This window comes from Homalodisca vitripennis, unplaced genomic scaffold (genome assembly GCF_021130785.1).
Source record: "Homalodisca vitripennis isolate AUS2020 unplaced genomic scaffold, UT_GWSS_2.1 ScUCBcl_3603;HRSCAF=9222, whole genome shotgun sequence".
NCBI lineage: Eukaryota > Metazoa > Arthropoda > Insecta > Hemiptera > Cicadellidae > Homalodisca > Homalodisca vitripennis.
Genome location: NW_025779733.1, coordinates 1,918 through 25,758, shown reverse-complemented (window position 1 = coordinate 25,758; position 23,841 = coordinate 1,918). Strand labels below are relative to the sequence as shown.

The window sequence follows — 23,841 nt, the reverse complement described above, 5'->3', positions numbered from 1 at the left end:
GTCTAGAACAAGACGTGTTGTCGAAAATGCGTTCGGTATAGTGGCTGCGAGGTTCCGGGTGTTTAGCAAACCTATTCACCTCGACGTTGAAACGGCTGAACATGTAATCAAAGCACGTTACTCCATACACAACTGGCTGAGAATGACTGCTTCTCAAACGTACTTACCGCTTGGATCAGTAGATAAAGAGGATATAAGTACAGGTGGAATGACATTGGGCTCGTGGCGAGAAGTGCAGTCAGCTATGACGCCACTTCATAGATTATGTAGGTCTAACAACTTCGCTATGGATGGTGAAGACGTAAGAATGGCTTATAGCCATGCAGTCTTGACATACAAGAGCGTACGATGGTAGAAAAAAATCTTTCTATATTAGTATGCATTAACAAATGTAATAAATTAGTTCAACCATATAATACTGTATTTTCAAATACAACATAGCTTTTCATTCAGTAAAAAACTGTTTCATTATTGTTATCCACAAGCGATACGTAACCCGAATCACTTTGAATCATCTTCTTCAGGGTGTCTTCGTCAACAGACAAACCAGCATCTTCCAAATCCTTGATCACAACTTTCAAAGCATGTTTCTTTAAGTCCCGTTTCAAATACTCGGGAGAATTTACGTCCCAAAGACACGGATACTTTCTGTATATGTTCAGTAATGCTATTACCTCACCCCCACTCCACTTTCACTCACTCATTTTAAAGGATAACATCAAGAACAACGCAAAGACAGATAAGAGCACGTGCTGCAACTCGCCGCTATTACGCTAGTAAACTCTGTCACACTCGGCGACTAGTTGCTACTTGATATAGTCTGTTTAAAACTGCTTTAGTATTGGGACGGTCGGGCAGTGGGGATGGTGGGGCTGACAGTGTTGCCAAATTGTTGCCGCCGAGAACGAAACCTACCACGCCACATATAAACAGTAAACAGCTGATTTGTCCCTCGTCACTCATGAATGGTTTACGCTCATTCTTCCCATAAGAAGATGAATGGGATATTTATTAAAACATATATAATGATCGTTACATTATTTATTGGTATTCATTTTGCTCATATAGGCCTATGCTAAATATGAGAAATTGTATGTACAGCTGTCTTGTCTTCTGCATTTAGATACGCAAAATATAAACAATACACAAGTTGGTGAAAATTGAGACAAAAATTAATTATTCTTGAGAAATACCGTTTTAGCCTAATACTGAAAATTGTCTTACAAATGTGCAAAACTTATCATAGGCATTACAGGTTTTATTTGGCCGTACATCACTGATAAAAACTATTTAAACCAATTACATGAATGAAAATGGGTAATAATAATCAAACAACCAAAAAATTTATACCAACGGGAGTTTTTGCCATTAGCATTTAAAAGCTGACAGCTGTTAAAAAGTGGCACGGATCTTGAATATTTTTAGTATATTACTTATAACTTCAACTATAACTTTAATCTTAATACTTTAAACTTAAAATCTTGGCCTCCGTAATTTAGTAAAAATCCCAGTTTAAAAAACTGTTGGTATTCTATAAGAAATAGTTTAATGGAAATTAATTAATATTTTCAATCAATTTAAATAGTAGTGGAAGTATAATAATATAGGTGAAAACAAAAACGCACTTTTTGTTAAATATAGATGTACTTGTGTACTTTATTAGATACCAACATACCACTACATCACACTTATTACAAACGGTAATCTTAAATTTCAATATTCTGAAAAGTTCAATACATTTTCTTCAATAGGAGAAAGCGGAAAACTCCGCTTAACGATATGTCCATATCACCTTCTTCCAATAACTGAAACTCCTGGGTGATGTCGTCTACGAAGCAGGCTCCGTCATTGTTTTCTGACTCCTCGTCGCTGTCCTCGTCGTCTTCATCGGTTTCGGTGATAGAGATTATCATCTGTTCTACATCCTGCTCGATGATGCCTTCTTTGTTCCATGCTTCATCAATGACTTTCTTAGTGTGCTCCACGACTTTCTTCCATTCAGCAGAGGTAACATTTTCGATTGCCTCCATAGTTAACCTTTTTGTTTCTGTAATGGTGAACAATTTATTGTTCCTCGCGACGTACCCCTTAACCTGAGCCCAGATTAATTCAATGCTATTGAAATGACAGTGGTAGGGTGTCAGTCGAACAACCTTGTGGCCAGCTTTTCGAGCTAAATCATCAATTATGTAAGTGGGATTTGGGGGTTTATTTTGAATTATTAGCTCTAAAAGCTCCGCCTTTGTCATCTCTTCTTCGAACGTAATGTGATGTCGCTGAAGCCATTCCTGCATCTCAGCCTTTTTTGATGATTTATTCGGAACTTTATCCAATAGTTGCGAGTGGTAGGACGCATTGTCCATTACAATTGTAGATGGAGTACTGAGTTGTGGAAGCAGCGTGTCCTTGAACCAGGCTTGAATAGTGACACCGTCCATTTCTTCGTGGTAGTCTCCAGTACCCCCAGATTTAAATAGTAAGCAACATCCAGGGATAAATCCATTGCAACTCCCGGCATGGAGGAGGATCAGCCTTTCTCCCTTGCCTATAGGTGCAGCCATCGTTCCCGTTGTGGAACCATCAGACCAGCCTTTTGTTGGGCAGTGGCCCGCATTTACCCATGTCTCATCAATCCATACAATACTTTCACAATTTTCTTTTTTGATTTTTCGAAGGAACTGGCAACGCTTAGCTACAATGTCATTTCTCTCCAGTAAGATTCTTCTTTTATTGATTTTTTCATATTTAAAACCAATTTCACCAAGAAGCATTCGTAATGAAGATCTGCTGCCACGAAATAAGTCTGCATCCCTCAGAGATATATGTAGCTTGTTTAAAGTAGGGTGTTCTTTTCTGGCATAGTAATTATAAATATGCAGTCGGATTGCATCTTGTTGGAAAGTATCAATTCTGGTCACTCTCCTAGCAATATTTCTTTTTTTATTAGGAGTCCCTAATTTTACACATACTCCTTCGCTGATTTTACTTGCTTTTTCCTTGCAAATACTGACTACAGTGTTTTTGTTTATGCACAGTGCAGCTGCGGCTCTATTCACTGCTTTATTAAGAGGCAGTAAGGGGCCCTTGTTTTCTTTTTCAGAAATAAAGTACTGTCTTACATTAAAGACTAACTCACGAGCTTGGCTTCTTAAAGGAGCTCCTTGTCCAACTTTCTTGTAGGGAGTACTGCGTTTTTCATGTATTCTAGGACGTCCTCTCTTCTTCCGCGGTTCTTCTTGCACATCCATCAAAAACTACAGTAAATAATAAAAGATGAAATTCTGCTTATAAGTTCTAAAAATAATTAACTAAACTTTACTTAATAAAGCTAAACATCACTGAATTAGTGGCTAAAAATTGAAGTTTTTTATTAACTTAATTGCACAGTTTAGTAAATAAATAACTCAACCACTCTTAAAGTTTAAACGGACACACGGAGCTTGTAGGCTGTTGTTGACGGCGCGGCTATTCAAGAGACACTGAACAGCCCTTTCACTAAATTTGGCAACACCGCGGCAGACTACCCCCGGTCATTGGCCTAGCCAATTCGCAGGTAGCCTACGTCAAACGCCTCCCAGTACTAAAGCAGTTTAAATCAGACTATAGCTGCTAGTAGGTCACGTGACTCACTAGCGGGCTTCAGTAGCTCGAAAAGTTGAACACGTTCAACTCTTCAAGCTAGTGACTTTTTACTAGCGTGCTACTGCTAATAGCAGCTACTATATATGTCACATTTGCTACTTAGTAGCCGCTACTTCAAGTAGCGTGGTGTGACACAGCCTTTACCGCTGAGCGATCCTGACTTGGTGGTGGTTCGGAAGTCACCTTTCAGCCGTTGTGCCCAAGTTAAGTCTTAGACTGGGCTTCTTACCACGAACATTACCAGGTAAAATAAAACCTGTTTACTTTTATATTTGGATTATTAAATACACCAATTTTAGAAATTATAATGAAATGCATTTGAAGTATTAAAAATTAAAAAAAAACAATTCTTTTTCATTATTGGTTATGTTGGTTAAAATTTAAAATATATATTAAGGAATTAAAATCAAATATCACACTGGTACGTAGTAAAAGTTTTCTGCATACAAATTAAATACATTTCGTGGATTGGAATTTGCCCTCTTTTTCAAGTGCTAATAACCTTAAGGTAGAAATTAAACATACATATAATTAAGAAAACTAATTAAGCTGTGCTAGTGTATTCACAGATGTTATTTTTAAAAACAGAACAAATTGTATGTCAAAATTCGAACCCACCGTTCACCATTGGGGATGAATAGGAGACAGTCATATGTCAAAGCCATCTAACTCAGGAAGGATAAAAAAGGTTTTGACTATTCCACGAGAACGTAAAAGCAAACTGAGAAGATGGTTGATGAAGTTGGGTTTGTTTAACTTTACATCTCATTCACTGGTCTCAGTTTACTGGTTCCTGACTGTTGACAGAGTAGAGTGAGGTCTGATTGAACTTGAGTAGTTCGGAATATCCAAGGTTTGTGTGCACATTTGTAACGCAGTCTTGACTACATTTTTCATCAATCATAAATGTCTGTAGAATGCATTCTTCCGTTACAGTGTTTAACGTATGTTATACTTTTTGTAATTAACATTAACGTTACGTTGGTGTATTTACGTTACTCTGCGTATGTAAATAATACATTTTTTCATTTATTATAATATATAGGCCACCAACTATGTATAGTTGAAGACATTGAAAAAATATATAGATATGTTCCGTGTTGGCCTACGACTTATATTTCGACATTTTGAACAGGAATTATATATGTCTTAATAGTTTTACGTATTTTAAAGTGTACAATATTGCATTAAAAATTACTACCTGATATAGACATGTTTTAGAAAATGTATTATTAATAAGGAGATATTTCATTTAAAATTTCTTGTCGTATTTTAAGAAGATACTTACATTTTTTAGGCTAATCTACTTTACCTGTTTGATAATTGTAAGAAAAGAAGTTACTGGTAAAATTACCTAAGGAAATAATTGTTTTGCAAAACAAATTTAATTAAAGAATCCTACATTTGCATAGTGCACAGATTCTTGCCATTAACGCTTCAACTTTCTTTTAACCTTTTTTTCTTGTTTAGTTAATTTAAACAGGGTTGTTCTTTTATTTATTTTGTATTTAATTTAACTATAAAAAATTAGAACTATTTTGGAAGAACTCAATTCCAAGTTAAGAGTCTTTTGCAATTGAATTTTACCACTATATAAAATTATCTCTAGTAGTAAGTATGATTTATATATATTATGTTTAGTAAATATATATTTGTTTACAAAATTACATAACATTTTTATAAATGAATCAGGATCGACGAGTATAAAGAGAAACATTTTTTTTCTTAAACTAATCTTATTTTTGATAAAATTGAGCTGTACAAATTGGTAATTATTTTCCGCTTTAATATGAGAAAATAATTATTCAAAAACTTAAATAATTATAACTAAAGAGCTGTTTTGATACAACCATACTGTTTGTCACTTACCCCATATAGGAAAGATAAATAAACCCTACGAAATGTCAATATAGGACAATGTTTTTCAGTAGCATGTTATTTATTATTATTAGTTATTTCTTTTTCTAAACGTTACATGATGGCATATAGTATGAAAGTTATAATTGTTAGTATTATGAGAAATTTGTCTTCTGACGAATAAAAAATAATCTGAAATAAGGAATTAGCTAATCATTTACATTTTTAGTCTATAGGTAGAAACAGTAGTTATCTTGAAATCTCATACTCAAATTCCTCATCGAAATTCACAGAAAATCCTTAAACCCACTACTTCGCTACCATTACACTGAATATTTCATAGAATACTTAGTTGTTAATGGAAAAGATGTTATGCCAACATTCAATTTACAGGGAGAAAGAAAAGTCCCGCACGGGCTTGATAACTTCCGAACGATTGCAAATAAATCAATAAAACTTGGCACATCAATAAATCAATAAAACTTGGTACATCTATAAATCAATAATCACATCAATAATCAATTAATCTGCACCTATAAATTTACTTTTTTGTGGTGGCCAGCAGAGAGTTACAATGAAGTTTAAAATTAGAGCGTAGGTCGAGTACTGCATCAAATTAATGGTAATTAATAGTAGAGTACAATGCCGAAGATCTGACCTAAAAAGGTCCACCCTTTGAAAATTTACCCTGGTTTAATATTTTAAACATTTACAATGTAGGTCTATTTCTACATTGTTTAAGATTCTTGTCTTGGCTCAAGTTGTGAAAGTTTACTGTAGTAAAAGAATACTGGATTAGTTTATAAGGTAGTTATTGACACTTCATGTCCTATGGAGGATGGTCTACAAGGAGTTCAATAAGATTTAACGTAAGCATAGCTCTAGATATATCTTTGTAAAGAGGTTGTATAGCACAGATAAATGATAAAGGAGAAAAACATAGTATGAGTTATTATAACATAAAGTTCTTCTTTTTAGGTTGGGATTTGGACTTTACTCCATGTAGATCTTACTATAATCTTGATTTTAGCTAAAATATTACCATTCGTAATACTGGTAAAAACCGTTTTCTACAAGAGTGATATATTAAAATATATACCAAAAGTAACAAAATTTCAAGCAGCTCTAAAATGATTTCACGGCCATCTTGAATTTTGCTTCTGTCTACATGAAAAATGAATTGACTGCAATATAAACAAAGGGTTCGCACAAATGTAGTGTTTCCAGAATTTTCAAAGGTTCCACTCTTAAAATCTTTAGTACTGTTAGATATTGGACCTGAGCAACTGTTTCAAAGCATAGAAATATAAACACTTGAAAACCCAGTGGTATAGACTAAATTGGTAATGAAGATAGAAATTGGATTACTGATTGGCCACAATAATATTTCCTAAAAATTTATGATTATTATATTTATACATAATCTAGGGTAACATAGATGTCTCAGACTTAAAGTATTATATTGCAGTATATAGCTCGGTAGTACACAATATTACAGCATTATTTTATAACATTTTATAAAATACAGTATGAAAAGCTGTAGTTAACCAGGTTTTTAAAGTTAAGAACTTACTGTACTTGTTTAAAAATATCTTTTTAATTTGAATTATAAATAGTTGATGGATATATTAATCTTTTCTAACATTGTTAATCGTTAACAATTTAAATACATTTTAAATTTGAAAAGTGTTCGAAGTGTATGACTGGTACTATTTACAACCATATTCTTCAATAAATAAAACTTTATATATTTCTGTAAATGTTACCAGATGCTCGGAAACTGGTCAACTATAATAACACAGAACTATTATTGACTCTCCATTTTAAAGTGAACCAAACACTGTGTGACTGACAAAGCCGTCAATTACCAAAATTACTTTAATCATCTCTTGATGAAATCAACAAAATAAATGTGCGAGAGTGTTCGACAGAGTCAAACAGAACACTGTAAACGGTCATAAAAGTTATCATGTGAAGTCAAACAAACCACAACTTCATCAACGCCAGCCAGTCTGAGCTGGTTTTTGTGTTCCGCTCACAACTCGGTGAGCGGCTCTTTACGTCTGCGATTCATTTCTACGATTTAACTAATTGTAAATTGTGTTTGCATAATTAATAGTTTTTTTCCGTGTTTTGGATCTTTGATGTAAATTGCTTTTGAGGGTAATTTTAGAATAATGGACTGTTACAAAGGTTGAGGTAAAAATTTATCAGTGACATCATATAAGTCTTGTATTGAATATCTAAAGGCGAGAGTGTTTTTCAAGTGATGGCCATCTTTCAATTCGCCTTTTTGATTTGGGTAGAAATTTTCAAATTGAAAAATAGTAAAGAGTGTCACATAACTTTCGACAGCTTCATTCTCAAAATTAAATCTGTAAAATCTGTGTTAATATATCTTTGTATTTGTAAGCGTTATGGCCTACTAAAGTGAATTTGGAGCTGTACTAAATATTCGCATGGAATAAACCTTTCACACGTATGTGTAGAAATATAGGTTGCTCCACAGTGATTTAGAGATTGTGAGAAAAACATTGTAATATACTCAATTTTTCACATGATGAGAAAATGAGAATACCTATTTATCAATATTAAAATATATTTTTATATTTTTTATTCTAGGTTTCTCTGATGTTGGAACTATGTAAAGATTTTGTTTTAAGCTTTTTCATTGTCGCTTTTTGTCTCTTCAGGCAAAAATGACTTCAGATTCCAGGAGTCGAGTCTGTGATAGTTTTCAGTTCCAGGCACTGCACTAAGAAGAAGATATACTCTATCTAAATTCAACATTCACTGTGAATCAACCATTCACACCAAAGCTACTTTAAGTTTAGAATACGAGAAGAGATATAAATAGAAAATTATTATCAAAACCACCCCCATACCTGAAGCCATCCCCAGAACCATCAAATACACCAAACATTCCTTCGGCGATAGCTATACTCTTTCGTCAATCTTCAGTGGTTAAAGCCATTTCCAGAACCATAAGTTATAAAAAAGTATCCTCAGATATATTCTTTCGTCAATATTGAATAGTTTGTCTTGTCAGCAAAATAACCAAAAAATGACTTTATCACACTTGATTTCACACTTATTCCCTCCTCCCATATCGATAATGGATTAATATATCAACGTTATTATACTGTTTGGTTATTGGGTTTAAAAGAAGCTATATTGCAAGCACATACATAGATGCTAAATTACTGCGTGAAGAACACTAAATGAACAATTGCTGCATTCTTTTAAATCCCAAAAAGCACTGGAACTACAACCTGCAGATTTTTTATCTAGGTTATATTTTTATTTTATTTAGGTTAGGTTAGATAACAAAAACTAAATTGTTATGGATGGGTGTTGAACAAAAATGATTATTCTCAAATCCTTTTAAAGAATTTTTTTTCAGTGTCCTGTTCCGGAACACCATGGACCTGATTGCTTGCATTGTTGAAGCTGCTGCAGTGATTCAGTAGCAGAATCATTTCTAAGATATCAGTCGGTTAGTTTTATAGCTGTTTACACTCTGCAATCAGCATTTACTAAGAATTCATAATTAGGTATTCTTGCTTGTTGCTTATTTATTTCATTTACAATTTGTTCTACATATCAAGTATCATTGTTAAATGTGGCTTATTGTGAATTGAATTCTTCAGCTTTATTAAAAGAAAATACATTGCAATAATCTATATTTAGAAAACCCCAAACTTTCTTTGAAAAATCTTAAATTATTTAAATACCTATCGTATACAATTCAAAGCAGTATTGGAAAGGGTCATATTTATCATTCTCATTATTTTTCGATAAAATCAGTCGTCTTAAAGTTATTACAATTTGAATTATAAATTATAAACTTGCAAAGTTTCAACTAGATATTTATTTTGTGGATACAAAAATATTTTCTGAAAACCCATACTGACAGACAAAAAATTAAGCAAGAAAGTACAATCTATTATTTTTATGATTTGTTTGTTTTCACCTGCATTTTATATAGGTAAGGTTTAGATAATTAATTATGGGACACTCTGTATAATGTTTATATATGTGTGTGACATATAAGTACGATGACTATGCCAAATCAGAATATGTATTTTCAACCAACGCGACTGACTCGCAGAGCTGACAGAATTCCAGTTTCAGCGAATACGGGTGCAACAGTGACATCGCAATGTCATATATCAGGCTTGCCAACACCACGCAAATAACTCATCTCCACTGAGGTGTGAATGGATGAGACAGTTGGCTGCACTGATATTTCTCTCACCTTGGTTTGAATGAATTGATTATTCCCGTGATTAAATATAGGAATGGTTTAGTTGGCTTATCCGTCGTGAATGTTAGGTATTTACATATACTACTGTCTTGCATGCTTAACTACGAATTAATACCAATAATATAAGTGTCCGTAAACAAAGCTATGAACCATAACTTCTTTAATTACTATAGTATAACCGGAATGAAAAGATGAAAGGCATAGAATAGATTGAAAGCTTTTTTACAATATTCTTCTAATACTTTAATCCATATGACACGCAAGTAACCCGTAATTTTTTCGCTCAAAATTCCATCCATATCTTAATTTTATGCTTAATTCTTAGAGTAACTTTTGAATGAAATATTACTAACTTACGTTTATATAATAAAAGATGACAAACAATAACATTTTATATGATTTTAATGGTGATACAACTGTTTATCTCTGATAAGAGTTTACTTTTCACCCGATGACCATATTTCGTGGTCCTATAAAAGGTGTTTCCGTTGAAAATAATTGAATATTTAATACTCATATACAATGACTGATTTACTAGGAGACATTTTATATTGCAGTTACTCTCAATTCAGTCTCATACTGAAATAAAAAGACAGTCATCTTAGTTAGATTTCGAAGTTAAAAATTAAAAAACTCGATTGAGCAAATTAAAATGTTCATAAATATAAATAATACTGGCAAATACAATTTTCCTGAACCTGCGGCAATTTTACTTTCCGTAGCCAATTAAAGAAAGAATTCTTACGGGAATATTGTTTACGGTTGCGTGTAAAGGATAATCAAGTTTAAAATTATAGTCATTTATAGGTTATGGCTTATCTTTGGAAGTTATTATTATTATCTATTATAGTATAATCTATTTCATAGCGGTACGTTCGTGATAATAATTCAAGGATACAGGTAGTTTTGTGTAATAGTGGTAAAATTATTCTTACTGAAATTCCATGTAGCTATAGTTAATGATCATTGAATAATCAAAAATTCCAATAATTCGGTTTTTCATTATTCAAGTAAAAAACAAGTACAGTGAGGGAATCACCGAAGTTATGCAGGGTGATTAAAGTGGCTGATTTTGTATACAACATCTCTATAAAAGAAATTAAACACACTAATTGATAAAACAAATTAATTCAACTTTCAGAACGATTAGATGTTACGTTTGTTGTGATCAGGAAATGCAAGATCTATGAATTAATGAATAGAAGACGATTTAAACTACATTTTTCAAGAGAGTATAACGGGCATTGCAGCAGCTTTGCTCATTTTTTACTTAATTATTACTTAATTCAAAGCCAAAGTCAAATAATAATTCAATTATATTTCTTCAATGATATGAATTATTATTAAAGCGTTGGTTTTTAAATAAGCATAATGAAAAGAGTTCATAAATATGACGGGGTTTAAAAAGGAACCTGCATTACACTTGCATGAGAGGACACCGTGGCATGATTGAATTAACAGATTGAAGGTCAAAGTTATGACCCAACCTATAAAAAGAATAATTTAACGGGTGGTTTATAGTCTCCTTTCGACCCGTAATAAACTTCACTCGCTTCATATGAAGTTTTTTGTAACAAAGACACGTGTCAACGCTCTAGACAATTTCTATACAGTGCACTTCTTCACTGCACCAGCACCAGTTTAGTAAAAACTGGTTACTCAGGAAAATCTGTCTGTTTGTGTATGCGATTTTATGTACAAAAAGCAATTTACATCGCTGAATTCAAAAAGGTAGATCAATTAGTTTAGGTAAGTGAATATTAACACACAATTGTGTAGTAATGACGTATGCACTATTCTAAGACGTATATATATATATATATATATATATATATATATATATATATATATATATAAGAACTTCTCTTTACCTATAAATAAAACCCAAAAATTGACACTCCAAATTATTCCAGCAGTATTTGCTCATTTAACATTCAAAACTTATATATATATATATATATATATATATATATATATATATAAATGTTAAATGAGAAAATATATATATGTATGTATATTCGTATCAAAATATACCTAAACTCTTGTTCTAAGAAATGGTACCCTATTATATTAAAAGCATTAATGGAGTTGTAAAAATGGGAACTTCTAATTGTAACAAATCAACATCTTATTGAGAGGGTTAACTTTGAATAAAAAATTGGACTACTTTGAACAAATCTCGAGCCTTTAGTGAAACAAAACCGTTGGATCAAAACTTTAATTGGTGATAAGATGACGATTGTTTAGATAGAAGAAGTTGTCTGAGCTAACAAATCATCGTCATAATGCGAGGGTTGGTATTTAATATAATGTGAACTACTTTGAACAAGTCTCGATCCTTTAGTGAAACAAACCGTTGGGTCTAACTTATTGGTGATAAGATGACGATTTCTTTAGATAGAAGTTGTCTGAACTAACAAATCATCGTCATAATGCGAGGGTTGGCATTGAATATAGTGTGAACTACTTTGAACAAGTCTCGATCTTTCAGTGTAACAGACCCATGAACAAACGGGATGAAAGTCTTTGTTAGCAAATTATACATTATAAAATTGAGTTTTATTCATAAATTGGTGCTTAGTGTACAGTTTTAGTGTTAAGTTCAGTGTAAGCAAATAGTTTATTAGAAATGTTTAAAATCTTTGTAGCACCTGTGCTTTATATCAACATTTCAATAACAAAGGAAAGGTTTGGAATACTGTAATTATCTTATTTACACGATTATAAAACTGAAAATATTTTGCACTCATTGTGGAGAGCTATTTTCTGTCAACACATATTATAAAGAGCGACCAATAATAAATATCTGCTTATAAGTGACTTTTAGGAGTCAGTTATTGTGATTGACCACCATTAACCCCCAATGTGACAACTGGCGCACAGTAGAGTATACTCTGTAACGCGCATACTCCACCGATCTTGTAAATCTGAGAACTATGCATTCAAACAGTTTCATTCGATTGTTATAGCAACAATTTGATAACGTAATACTTATTAGTTATGAAAGAAAATGGTTTATTCATGGAAAATAAATCCACAAAATATATTACATTTAAGACAAATATATTACCTGCTGTAAAGGTAGTTTCTTATATTTTTCTCTACCATCCTGTGCTTAAATGTTTACATACATAATTTACTGCAGTCTCTACGCTAGTTACTAGTCACGCTAGTTTTGTAGTATTCTTTTACTTTATAAGGTTTATTTCATATTTAACTTTTAAAAGTAAACCTCAGTGCTTGCACATAAGTAAGCTTTCCTTTCCTGTAGTCAAAGACGCTTTTAGCAGAAAACTGGTCAATGCTTTAAGCCTTCTATTAACAAAGTTGTTACCGGACTTGGAAACTTCCAACCTCGTTATTAGAAAAGTTCCAAGTTAATATTTACCAAAATACTTTGGTAAACGTTCTTTTCCGTAAATAAATTTCCTGGAACTTCTATGAACCAGGAGTTTAAGCTAAGACCAATTAAATTAGTTTTGGTGTTTTACACTCTCACGAATTTTTATGTATAAAAATCACACTCATATTTGTCTCACTCATCTCCTCTCTCATTACTCATTTATGTTGCCCCTTTATATCTGTTAGCAACTTTACCACATAAATTAGATTGTATTGATGGAAAGTGGATCCCTATAAAAAAACGGTTTAATATTTTTTCGGGTATTATAGGGCAAGTCTGTTGGATGTTTATCAAATTTCATTAAATTGACCGTCTAGAAGTTGAAAAATCTCAAAATTGTTAAACAATATGAACGATTTCCCCATGGTCCTACTCTACAAGTCATTTTTATGACGGATTATTATTAAAAAGAGCTCGTTATGACCTTAGAAGTCAATGACCATTGTTTGTACATTACTTTTTAAAGTAGCTATAAATATAAAATTTTATATTTTTAGTGATACAAAATCGTTTACATAACTTTCGTAATTGAGGAGATAGTTATAATGACATGTTTTTTATTTAATTAAAAGCATGCAGTATTTCATGAATTCTATAGTTAAAGGAACAGTTTTTATGAAATGAAAGATACAAAGTATACATTCCACCCCACGCACAAGTACACAAAATGTTAGACCACTTACCAAGGGCTACGATATATGTCACAAAGTTGGGATAGGGCAACGAAAATGGTTGATCCCAATAAAGGTTGCTGACTGAAAGTTCTCATGTATTAATATACCCGTACCAAAACCTTTATAAAATGTTCTTTTATATCTTTTAATAAATACATTACTATATTAATTCATAATTATAATTTTTACTAAATTAATATTTATTCTGAGTAAAAGAATTACAAAGTGTTTCTATCCCTTACGGTTAAAAGTAGTGTGATTGATAAAAAACGGATTGGACACATAACCATGAAGGGACTCGGGAAGCAAGAATCAACCTCATATCGAAGCCAATTTCCTTTTATGCCCCATTAAAAACTAACTGTGTGTAAGATAGTTTTGAAATCATAGTCAAAGAAACAAACTAACAGTTCAAACTCGTAAGAAACTTTTCCACTTGTGAGGGAAGTCATGCGTTGTTGTAGTAGTCCTCATTGCGGCAACTCAAGGTACGTAATACTGTTAAAACTAAGTAGCCTATATAACCATTATTTGAATGGAATAACATTCTCTTCGTTTAAATTTTTATTATGCTTATAGATGATGTATACTTTAAAGGATAGTAGAGTTTTTCAGACACTTGCTATTGTTATTGGTTACCATATAAAACTACATTTCGAGGATTAAAATCAATCCACTTGTTAATATGTGAATAACTACACTAAGACACCAATCAATAAAAGTGCGACAGTATATTGCAGCTCAAAGTAAATATAATCGTTAAGTAATACCTGACGACAAGAATAAAGTACTGACTGGAGAAAATAAATGAAAATATGTCACTACATAGGAGGTTGGAGGGATATATCAATGTTTTAATATTAATATGTTGAAAGGCAATTTATAGAAAATCCTGTATCTTCTATAATATTTTTTGATAATATATTTTCATAATTAACAATACTTCTTTTCGAAAAGTAACGGAGGCCTTGATATAATATTTGAAGTATCACAGCCTAAATTATTCATCATCGCAAGAATTCACCCAATTACTTGTAGACCGAATAATAATAATAATCTTTATTGCAAGAAACAACAATAATTGAATGGCAAGCGTCATATAGAAATAAAAGTCCTAATCTAATAACTAACACAATTAATTTTAATTCTGAGTAAAAATAATAGATAAGTAAATTTAAAATAAAAATTACTTTTTGGGTATGTGCCACCTGTCGCTGGTATGTGCCACTATCCCAGCGACCCATCGCAAACTCTTCAACTGAGTAAAATGCTTTGGACACTAAGAAGTGTTTTAATCGAGATTTAAATTGTTTTGTGGCTATTGACGCGTTTGATCTCTTCAGGGAGCCTATTGATTAGCCTTACACCAACCTGAGATGGCAAGCGTTCAAAAACAGTAGTTCTGTGCTGTGCCATACGAAATTTGTCCCGGCCTCTAGTTTCCGTATTGGTGTACGTCGCTACCCCGAAGTGAGACTCACTTGAATCGGCAGAATAGCATGACGTCGAGAATGTAGAGGCTAGGCAAAGTCAGTAATTCCAAGCACCCCGAAGGCTAATTTACACGACTCTCTCTGATTTAATTTGAAAATGATTTTGACAGCTTTCTTTTGCATTCTAAACACTCTATTAAATTTGTATCTAGAACAGCCACCCCACAATCTTAGACCATAAGCTAATTGTGGATGTATTAGGCCAAAGTAAGCTGTCTTCAGAATGTCCAATGAACAGAATTTTGCCAAATTGCGTAAGACATAAATGCCAGAAGCAGCCTTTGAAACAGACACTCTCAATGTGATCGTCCCATGTCAGCCCTCGATCAAGGTGCATCCCAAGAAACTTGGTGGATTCTTCTTCTTCTATTATGGTTTCATGCACCATCACAATTGGTCGGATTACGTTTTCATGTTGCCGAAAACAGAAATTAATCACCCTCGTTTTTGAACAGTTTGTTTTCAAATTGATATTGAAAAAATGATCAATACATGAGTTAAGTTCTTCAAAGGCTTTGATTTCAAGATCTGGTTTGGTTTTTGATCTTATGCAGAGAGTGGTATCGTCAGCATACTGAATCATCTTTCCATTATGGATTGATGAACTTAATCTGTTGACGTAGGACGAGAAATAGGACAGGCCCTAGAATCAATCCCTGTGGGACTCCATAGGGCATTTTAACTTTTCCTGAGAGGGTATTCGCGATCTGCACACACTGCTCTCTATCATTTAGGTATGACGAGAGCCATTTGTAAGGCAAACCACGAACACCGCTTGACCATAAACTGGTGCAACACTATTTCATGATGCACACTGTCAAAGGCCTTTGAGAGGTCGAGAAATATGCTAAGCACATGTTTCCCGCCTCTCCAAACGATCGACAACAGAATCAATGAGACTCGTGGCAGCAACAATAGTCGATTTGTTTTTCCTAAATCCAAATTGTTCATGACAAATAACTTCAAAGCGATTGAAGAAATCTTCTAATCGTCGAAGGAAGGCTTTTTCGAAAATTTTGCTGAGGACCGGAAGAAATGGAAATTGGACGATAGTTACTTGCGACATAAGGATCGTCCTTTTTAAAAATTGGAATGACTTTTGCTGTCTTCAAAGTGGACGGGAAGGCGCCTTGGGCGAACGACAGGTTAAGCAATTTTGTGAGTGGTACTGAAATGTGCTTAAAGCAGCGCTTAAGTAACCACACAGACATCCCGTTGATGTCACCAGACTTTTCGGCTTCAGCTCCCGCACTATACGGACCAAATCTACTGAAGCAATGTTATAATAAGACAAACTGTGACGGTCGGAAAGACATCTAGCCTGAGGTGTTGTGTGTCTATTACACACCCTGTAACTGTGCCCCTTACATTTCTAGAGATAATACTAAACCTGGGATTGCTTTCCCGAATGTTTGCATCTAATTACTTGTAGCCCGTGGCAATGTTGTAAGAAGGAAAACTGTGACGGTCGGACAGACATCTAGCCTGAGGTGTTGTGTGTCTATTACACACCCTGTAACTGTGTCCCTTACATTTCTGGGGAGAATACTAAACCTGGGATTGGTATACCGAATGTTTGCATATAATTACTTGTAGCCCGAGACAATGTTGTAATAAGGCAAACTGTGACGGTCGGACAGACATCTAGCCTGAGGTTTTTGTGTGCCTATTGCACACCCTGTAACTGTGTCCTTTATATTTCCTTGGAGAATACTAAACCTGGGATTGCTTCTTGAAATAAACATCATTATACGAGGACTGTCCGAATGTTGAAAAGATATAAATTCACATATTAATCAATTTGTTATTAATTTTAAGAGAAATATAGTTGAGACAATTATTCAAACAAGTTAAATATATTAAATTTATTAATGTTGTAAAACTGTGCATCATTACTAGTAAACAAAGGGAAACAGAACGCTCAACTGTGCTTTGTATTTGCTTTGGAAAATACTTTTAAAGACACAGAAAGGAACTGGAAAATTACATATAAAAAGAAAACCCCAAAAAACAAAAAACAAAAAACTTAACAATATACTTTAAACATTTCTTACCAATTAAATTTCATGCTTATAATTTTATGTCACCCTGATAGAGCAAGATACTGAGCCACAGGTTTCTTTGATATTACTTGGTAATTATCTTATTCACTTCAGATTACTAATTACATTAGATAAATCTACATAGTGATGGCGAAGAGTACAATTTAAGAAGCTGGAACATTTATTTTACATCTCTAAATGAACATGCAATTGAAAATTTCATAAGACTACCATTTCAAAATATTTTCCCTACCATACTTCAAAATTTAGTTGACATAAAGGATGAAAAATTTGCATAAAGGCCTATTTATATGTAGGAAACTTTGAGTTCAATAAAGTGTTTATCAATCTATTGGATTAGGCCATTGGATGTTTTTACATTGGTCTTACGAATAAACTTGTAGGGGTTGAATGGTTAAACATCAATTTCTCTTGTCTTGTAATTAGATATTCGGAGGCCAATCAAAGGCGTTGGTGTTGAGATAGTTTGGTTAGGGTATAAAAATTCCGATTCACGAAGCCAGCATCTTTTTTTAAGTTTCAGCTTGTTATCTTAGTGGAGCACTTCTCTCTATTTACATACCGATTCTACAAGGGATTTGGTGTAAGTAGGAATGTTATAGTCGAATTACGATTTTCACATTGGAAATTTGTTGTCAACTAATGTTAGGTCACTTTTGTAACCAGTTACCATTTTAACCAATTAAAGAAAACTCAACCGACAAAATTCGCACACACACCAAGACACTGAGGCCAAGAACCAAAACCTAGGGCCGGAAGCGGCCCCTTCACACTCCTGACAATCGCCTTCCTGTCCTTAACTGCACCAGTCAAGCGCACTGAACAACATGTCCACACCAATCAGAGAATAGATTCCAATCAACAAAACTTTGTGATGTAGTTTTGCGAAGCCGTTATGAAATTATATTAGTTTTTCCAGAAATAAATTATTCCTGTCGTATAGGAATTGAGGAAATGAATATATCAAATGCTACATTAATTCTTACTAATTTATTAAAAACTCAGAGCCTTGTATTTGACTTGACAATTTAATTATTTTATCAGTTTATATGTGATAACATAATATTTTATGCAGTTGGATTTATAATTACGAATTATACCAAGCCGACATTAAAGGACTTGGCAGATCCACACCTGACTTGCATAGCTAAACAGGTTTAGACTTTGAATACTAATGACTTAAGAAACTTGAGTCTGAGTCACAGTCAGCTAGGAGAGGGCTGGTACATACCAATCAGAAGCTCAAGGTTCATAAAAAGATATTTAATTGAGCTGAGTAGAGACAATAAAAGAGAATTTACATTTAATTGTAATATTATTTTTTATTCCTCCCAATAGAAATGTTTTGAGTTTTTTGATATTTATTATTTTTTGAATTTAAAGCATTTCAAAACCATCAAACCCAATCGAAAGTCAGCGTATTATCACACGGTGCCGGAAGAACTGCTTCATTAATAATCTTAGAACATATTTTCAAAATATCCCATACCATAGAAAGAATAACAAACATTGAGATTTAAAAGTTTTGTCATATCCTTTGGTATACTTTAATTCGTTTTCAAAAAAATGTTCACGTGACTATAATATTTAAATAATATCACACGGCGACTTTTTACGTTCAAAAATTTCTCTACAAATCACCCTCTCCATTCCAATTGTGGTATTTTTGGATTTTTTAAATTGCAAATAATTTTATTGAGTTCCGTGGAATTAAATCAAGGAGTATAAAAGAAGAAACAATAGCAAAATTGTAGGCATTATCACTATAGATATGGTAATATGCCTCATCTTGTATATCGCTGAAAAATATGTCGTCATTCCAAACCAAATGTAGTATTAAGAATTAAGCTTATGTAGATTGGAATTTTTGAAGGACTCACTGGAGAATTATGAGGATAGGTATTTGTATATTGTCAAGTACATCATAACCCATCTACAAACCCTAGTGACAAATCTGTTTTGATAAGTTTTTGCCTTTTAAATGATTTTATTTTGTAGCATTTTCAGATTATTATTTCTGTGTATTATCCCAACTGATAATAATGCAATGTCTAGACAAGACCCTTGTATTTATATAATTAAATCGAAATTTTTTGGGTCACTTCGTCTCTAAAAATGGTCTGTGTGTTTTTAAAAATAATAAATTTAATAGAATATTATTATTATTCTGATAAATGGGTGTGTATTGAATGGGATACTTTCACAATTGTATATGCGGCTTTATAGCCTGATATACTCGTATATATAAATATTTAAAAGCTCAATCATATTTTAAATACACTAATAGTAACTGTTAAAATTTATAATTCTATTATAATTCATATAAAGTAAGTTAAATCATGTTTTAAAGCAATAAGTGCAGATAAGGTTAACTTTAATCGTTAGTTATTCCGGTCGCGACCCTTATCTGCTAAAATTACAGGTCGGTAATATACGTGGAGTGTTTGCAGATAGCTTCAGGCAAGAGATAGTTTCTATCACGCCCTGCACAAGTTGCACAATAATACGAGGTACGAGTACAATACACCTCGTGGCTAGCTGTGGTTGACGCCCTGTACAAGTTACACAATAATACGAGGTACGAGTACGCTACACCTCGTGGCTAGCTGTGGTTGGACGCCCTGCACAAGTTACACAATAATACGAGGTACGAGTACGGTACACCTCGTGGCTAGCTGTGGTTGACGCCCTGCACAAGTTACACAATGATACGAGGTACGAGTACGCTACACCTCGTGGCTAGCTGTGGTTGACGCCCTGCACAAGTTACACAATAATACGAGGTACGAGTACGCTACACCTCGTGGCTAGCTGTGGTTGACGTCCTGCACAAGTTACACAATAATACGAGGTACGAATACTACACCTCGTGGCTAGCTGTGGTTGACGCCCTGTACAAGTTACACAATAATACGAGGTACGAGTACGCTACTCCTCGTGGCTAGCTGTGGTTGCTTGCGATATTTATTGTTACAGATTATTTCATTCTACACATATCCTGTAAACGAATAGACAGAAAGAATATTTTTACCTTTTCAGGTACAAAATATAAATGTTGCCATTCTACTGAGATAAGCTTTTACGGCAGCAAAATACACTGGATGGACATGCACAATATTATAACTCATTATTGTGTACAAATGAAATTTCATCCAAAATGAAATGCTCACAGTGGAAAATATTTTCAAAATATTTCTTCACACGTTTTACATATTTTGTGTACTGGGAAATACATTGTAATTTTTTTATTCAGTTTAGTTTAATAGTAGTCTTGAAATAATAAAATATAACGAGATTAATTCAACGCAATTTTGTGCTAAGATGAAATTTTTTTTCACTAACGTTTTACATTGAATACGTAAATCGGTGTTGTAGTTTAAAAATTTAAAGTTACCTTCCGTAAATCCCTTTGAAAAGGGGGAAAAAATTTTTTTACTATTCAAAAAAATCCAAAAATTTTAATTTAATAATTATGGCGAAGATTTTACATCGATGTTTTAATCCGTTCGGAATATATCTAGGCGTATTCGGACATATTTTCACCCTGTATAACTATACAATTTGTTTACGTATGTAAAACAATAATTGCAGTTCAAATTTTGAAAATAACTTTAATATTGTTTATTATAATAGATTATTAGTATTTGAGAAAATCTATAAACCATGAGTAATATCAAATTCCCATTGTATAACCGATTATAAATTACTAGAATTCAAATCAATCACCGCTGAATAGTTTGGTTCATAGTAATTTATAATAGAAACAACTGATGGAACTTTGCTCATTATATCAGAGTTTCCACTTGAATATTGAGTTTGATAATAAGTTGTGTGGAAGTGCTAAGCACCTGGTACAAGCTTTAGGTCATGGTGATAATTGATTCTTTAAACTACTATAAAAAATTAAGTAGGGTGTGCAAGTATATAATACTGTATTCATGTGTTTATACTGCCACCTCTTTTAGGTCGTTAGTTAGTTATTCACCCAAAATTTTTATAATGAAATATAATCGGTTAAGCATCAATAATATTGGTAAAATTAGGTTGTTGTGACATTGGTTTCATTTTAAAAGTATGATAAACAGACATCCATAAGTCTTATGGATTTTCCTGTAAAGTCTGTAGTGTTTTAAATATTTAAACAACAAAATAAAAAAAGTATTTAAAATTATTTTCTAAATAGCCTTATTGGTATCGAAGAAAAAAAAAATTGTATGCGTATTAATTAGATTTCTAAACAGAGCATCTCGCATGATTCTGTGTTATTTTATTGATTATTTAATAAGTTATCATACATAATAGTTTATGGAATTGTAAGGAATTTGAAAAGTGTTGCTTTATGTGTTTGAAATAATTTTTTTAATCCTTAGTTTTCTTACTAATCATTTTAAATTTAAATAAAATATTTATCATTGCACATTACTTGATAGGTGAAACGTGCGAATTGCCGTTGGTAGTATGGTTATGTATTAATTGGGTTTTCACGTGACGCAGAGGGTAGATTTCAATCCTCGAAACGTAGTGTTTTACATTTTGAGACAGAACGACGGCTAATTTCCAAATCCTACTTTACTTTCAAACCGACCACCGCCAATAACATCTTTAAATAAGAACTTTAGACAGAGACTTCAGTTGTGAACTACAAACAATATTTTCTGAACAATTACTGAAACTCCAAAAGAGTGAGTATATCTGAATTCCAATAGATATTTATTCACCTATATTCTATTCAATAAATTTTAAGTGCTATATGTAATAATGCGTACGATGAATATTTTCTAATGAACTAAGGACTTTGAAGTCAAACCTCAGCACCAATCCCAGTTTGCTGAGGTGGCGGTCTAAAGGTGTTTGCATATATTAACCTACAAACTTGATAACCAAATTGGATTCCCAAGTCCCATTAAATCTTACACATTTTGATGTGTCAGAGAATTATTTATCAGACATCCTTCCTTCAATAGAATATTATTTGTATGTAAGGTTATACAATATTACACCAATTTTACATGAAAAAGAAATTGGGAAGGAAAATATTGAGTGTGATTAAGATGCTTATTTTATTCTAGCTTATATTACATTAATTGTTTATATTTATAGACATGTATATATATATATATATATATATATATTCACATAATATAACAGATAATAATTATATAATATCAAAAACAGAGTAAGACAAAATATTTTGGAAGTATTTATTTACTAGTGAAATATTATACATACTTGTGTATATTATATATACATGAACGTTTTGAGATAAATTAATAAAATTTGGGCGAAACATTATCATATTGAGTAAACACAAATGCTAAGCTTCCCTTAAAAAATATTGTGTATAAAATTGTGATTATTTACAAGTTTAACCTTATTGGTGCCTTAATGTTTGAAAATGGTAAATACTGTAAGGTTTATTTATTTTTTTATATAATAAAGTCAGGGATAACTTAAGAAAATATTTGTTATATCAGTTGTGTTCCCTGATTGTTACAAAAAATTTCATTATATAACTGAATTAGTGAAAATTACAGATATTTATTGTGGAAATGTAAAACTAGCTAAAGTGTGTTTATGAATAAACAGTACATTACATAAAATGATAAATACATTCTTATGTATGTTAATGTTAAGTTTATTAATTTGAGCACACCAAAATATACAAAAAAAAAAAGAATTGAAAGTTATTAGTTTATTATAGTTACTAAGTATAATCGTGCTTAAAAATAATTTTTTTTGTTTACTTTGGTTTTAATAGTCAACAATTTTTAAATTACTAGGCTGAAATAAATTTCTTTCATATTTACAAAGAAAATTATTACAAGGAAACAGTTAGTAGAAACTTAACAGCTTTTAGAAACCAAGAGCTATATGAAACGACAATTATAACTTTTTCAAAGCAAACAATGTACTTATACATTATTATTCTGTGTAAGTTTCGCAATTTTTTTAAAATATGCATTGTTTTCCATTTGCAGAATATTTAGAAATTCATTTTACGTATGGGAATTCAGAGGTTTTTGCTCTAATGCACCACTTTAGTGAGTTTTTTCATAATAATCGGGAAACAAAAACTATTAGAAAAAAGTTTTCTCTCATATAAACTTAACTTTATAATAAAACCTTATACACAATTGACTTGCCTTGTCATTGCCTATAAATATTATACTATGACACTTTTGTAAAATTTGGAGAATTTTCAAAATGTAATTTGTAGACAATTTTAGTGGCTACCGTGTTGAAACCATGAAAATGTTGATACATTTTGTGAATTATTCTTGAGATTTTACAATATGTTATTAAAATATCTAAGGCTAATAGAGCTTTATCTGATATTATAGAACTAATAATAATTTCACAATGAATTAATATTAACAAAGGTATCTGATTTAAACTATCTAACTAGAGTTATTTATTATAAGTCATTATAAACGTAAAAAGT

At 32.2% G+C, this 23,841-nt stretch overlaps 1 protein-coding gene across 1 annotated transcript; it reads right to left on the bottom strand.

The window, feature by feature from the left end:
• Positions 1 to 1,730: 1,730 nt before the first annotated feature.
• Positions 1,731 to 2,561, bottom strand: LOC124372598. Its single transcript, XM_046831003.1, has one exon. It carries the CDS (start codon positions 2,559 to 2,561, stop codon positions 1,731 to 1,733), a length of 831 nt encoding a protein of 276 aa, XP_046686959.1.
• Between the last annotated feature and the right edge of the window lie 21,280 nt (positions 2,562 to 23,841).

Excerpts from the sequence above, each read along its gene's own strand:
- LOC124372598 (XM_046831003.1), bottom strand. The coding sequence starts at position 2,561 with ATGGCTGCACCTATAGGCAAGGGAGAAAGGCTGATCCTCCTCCATGCC.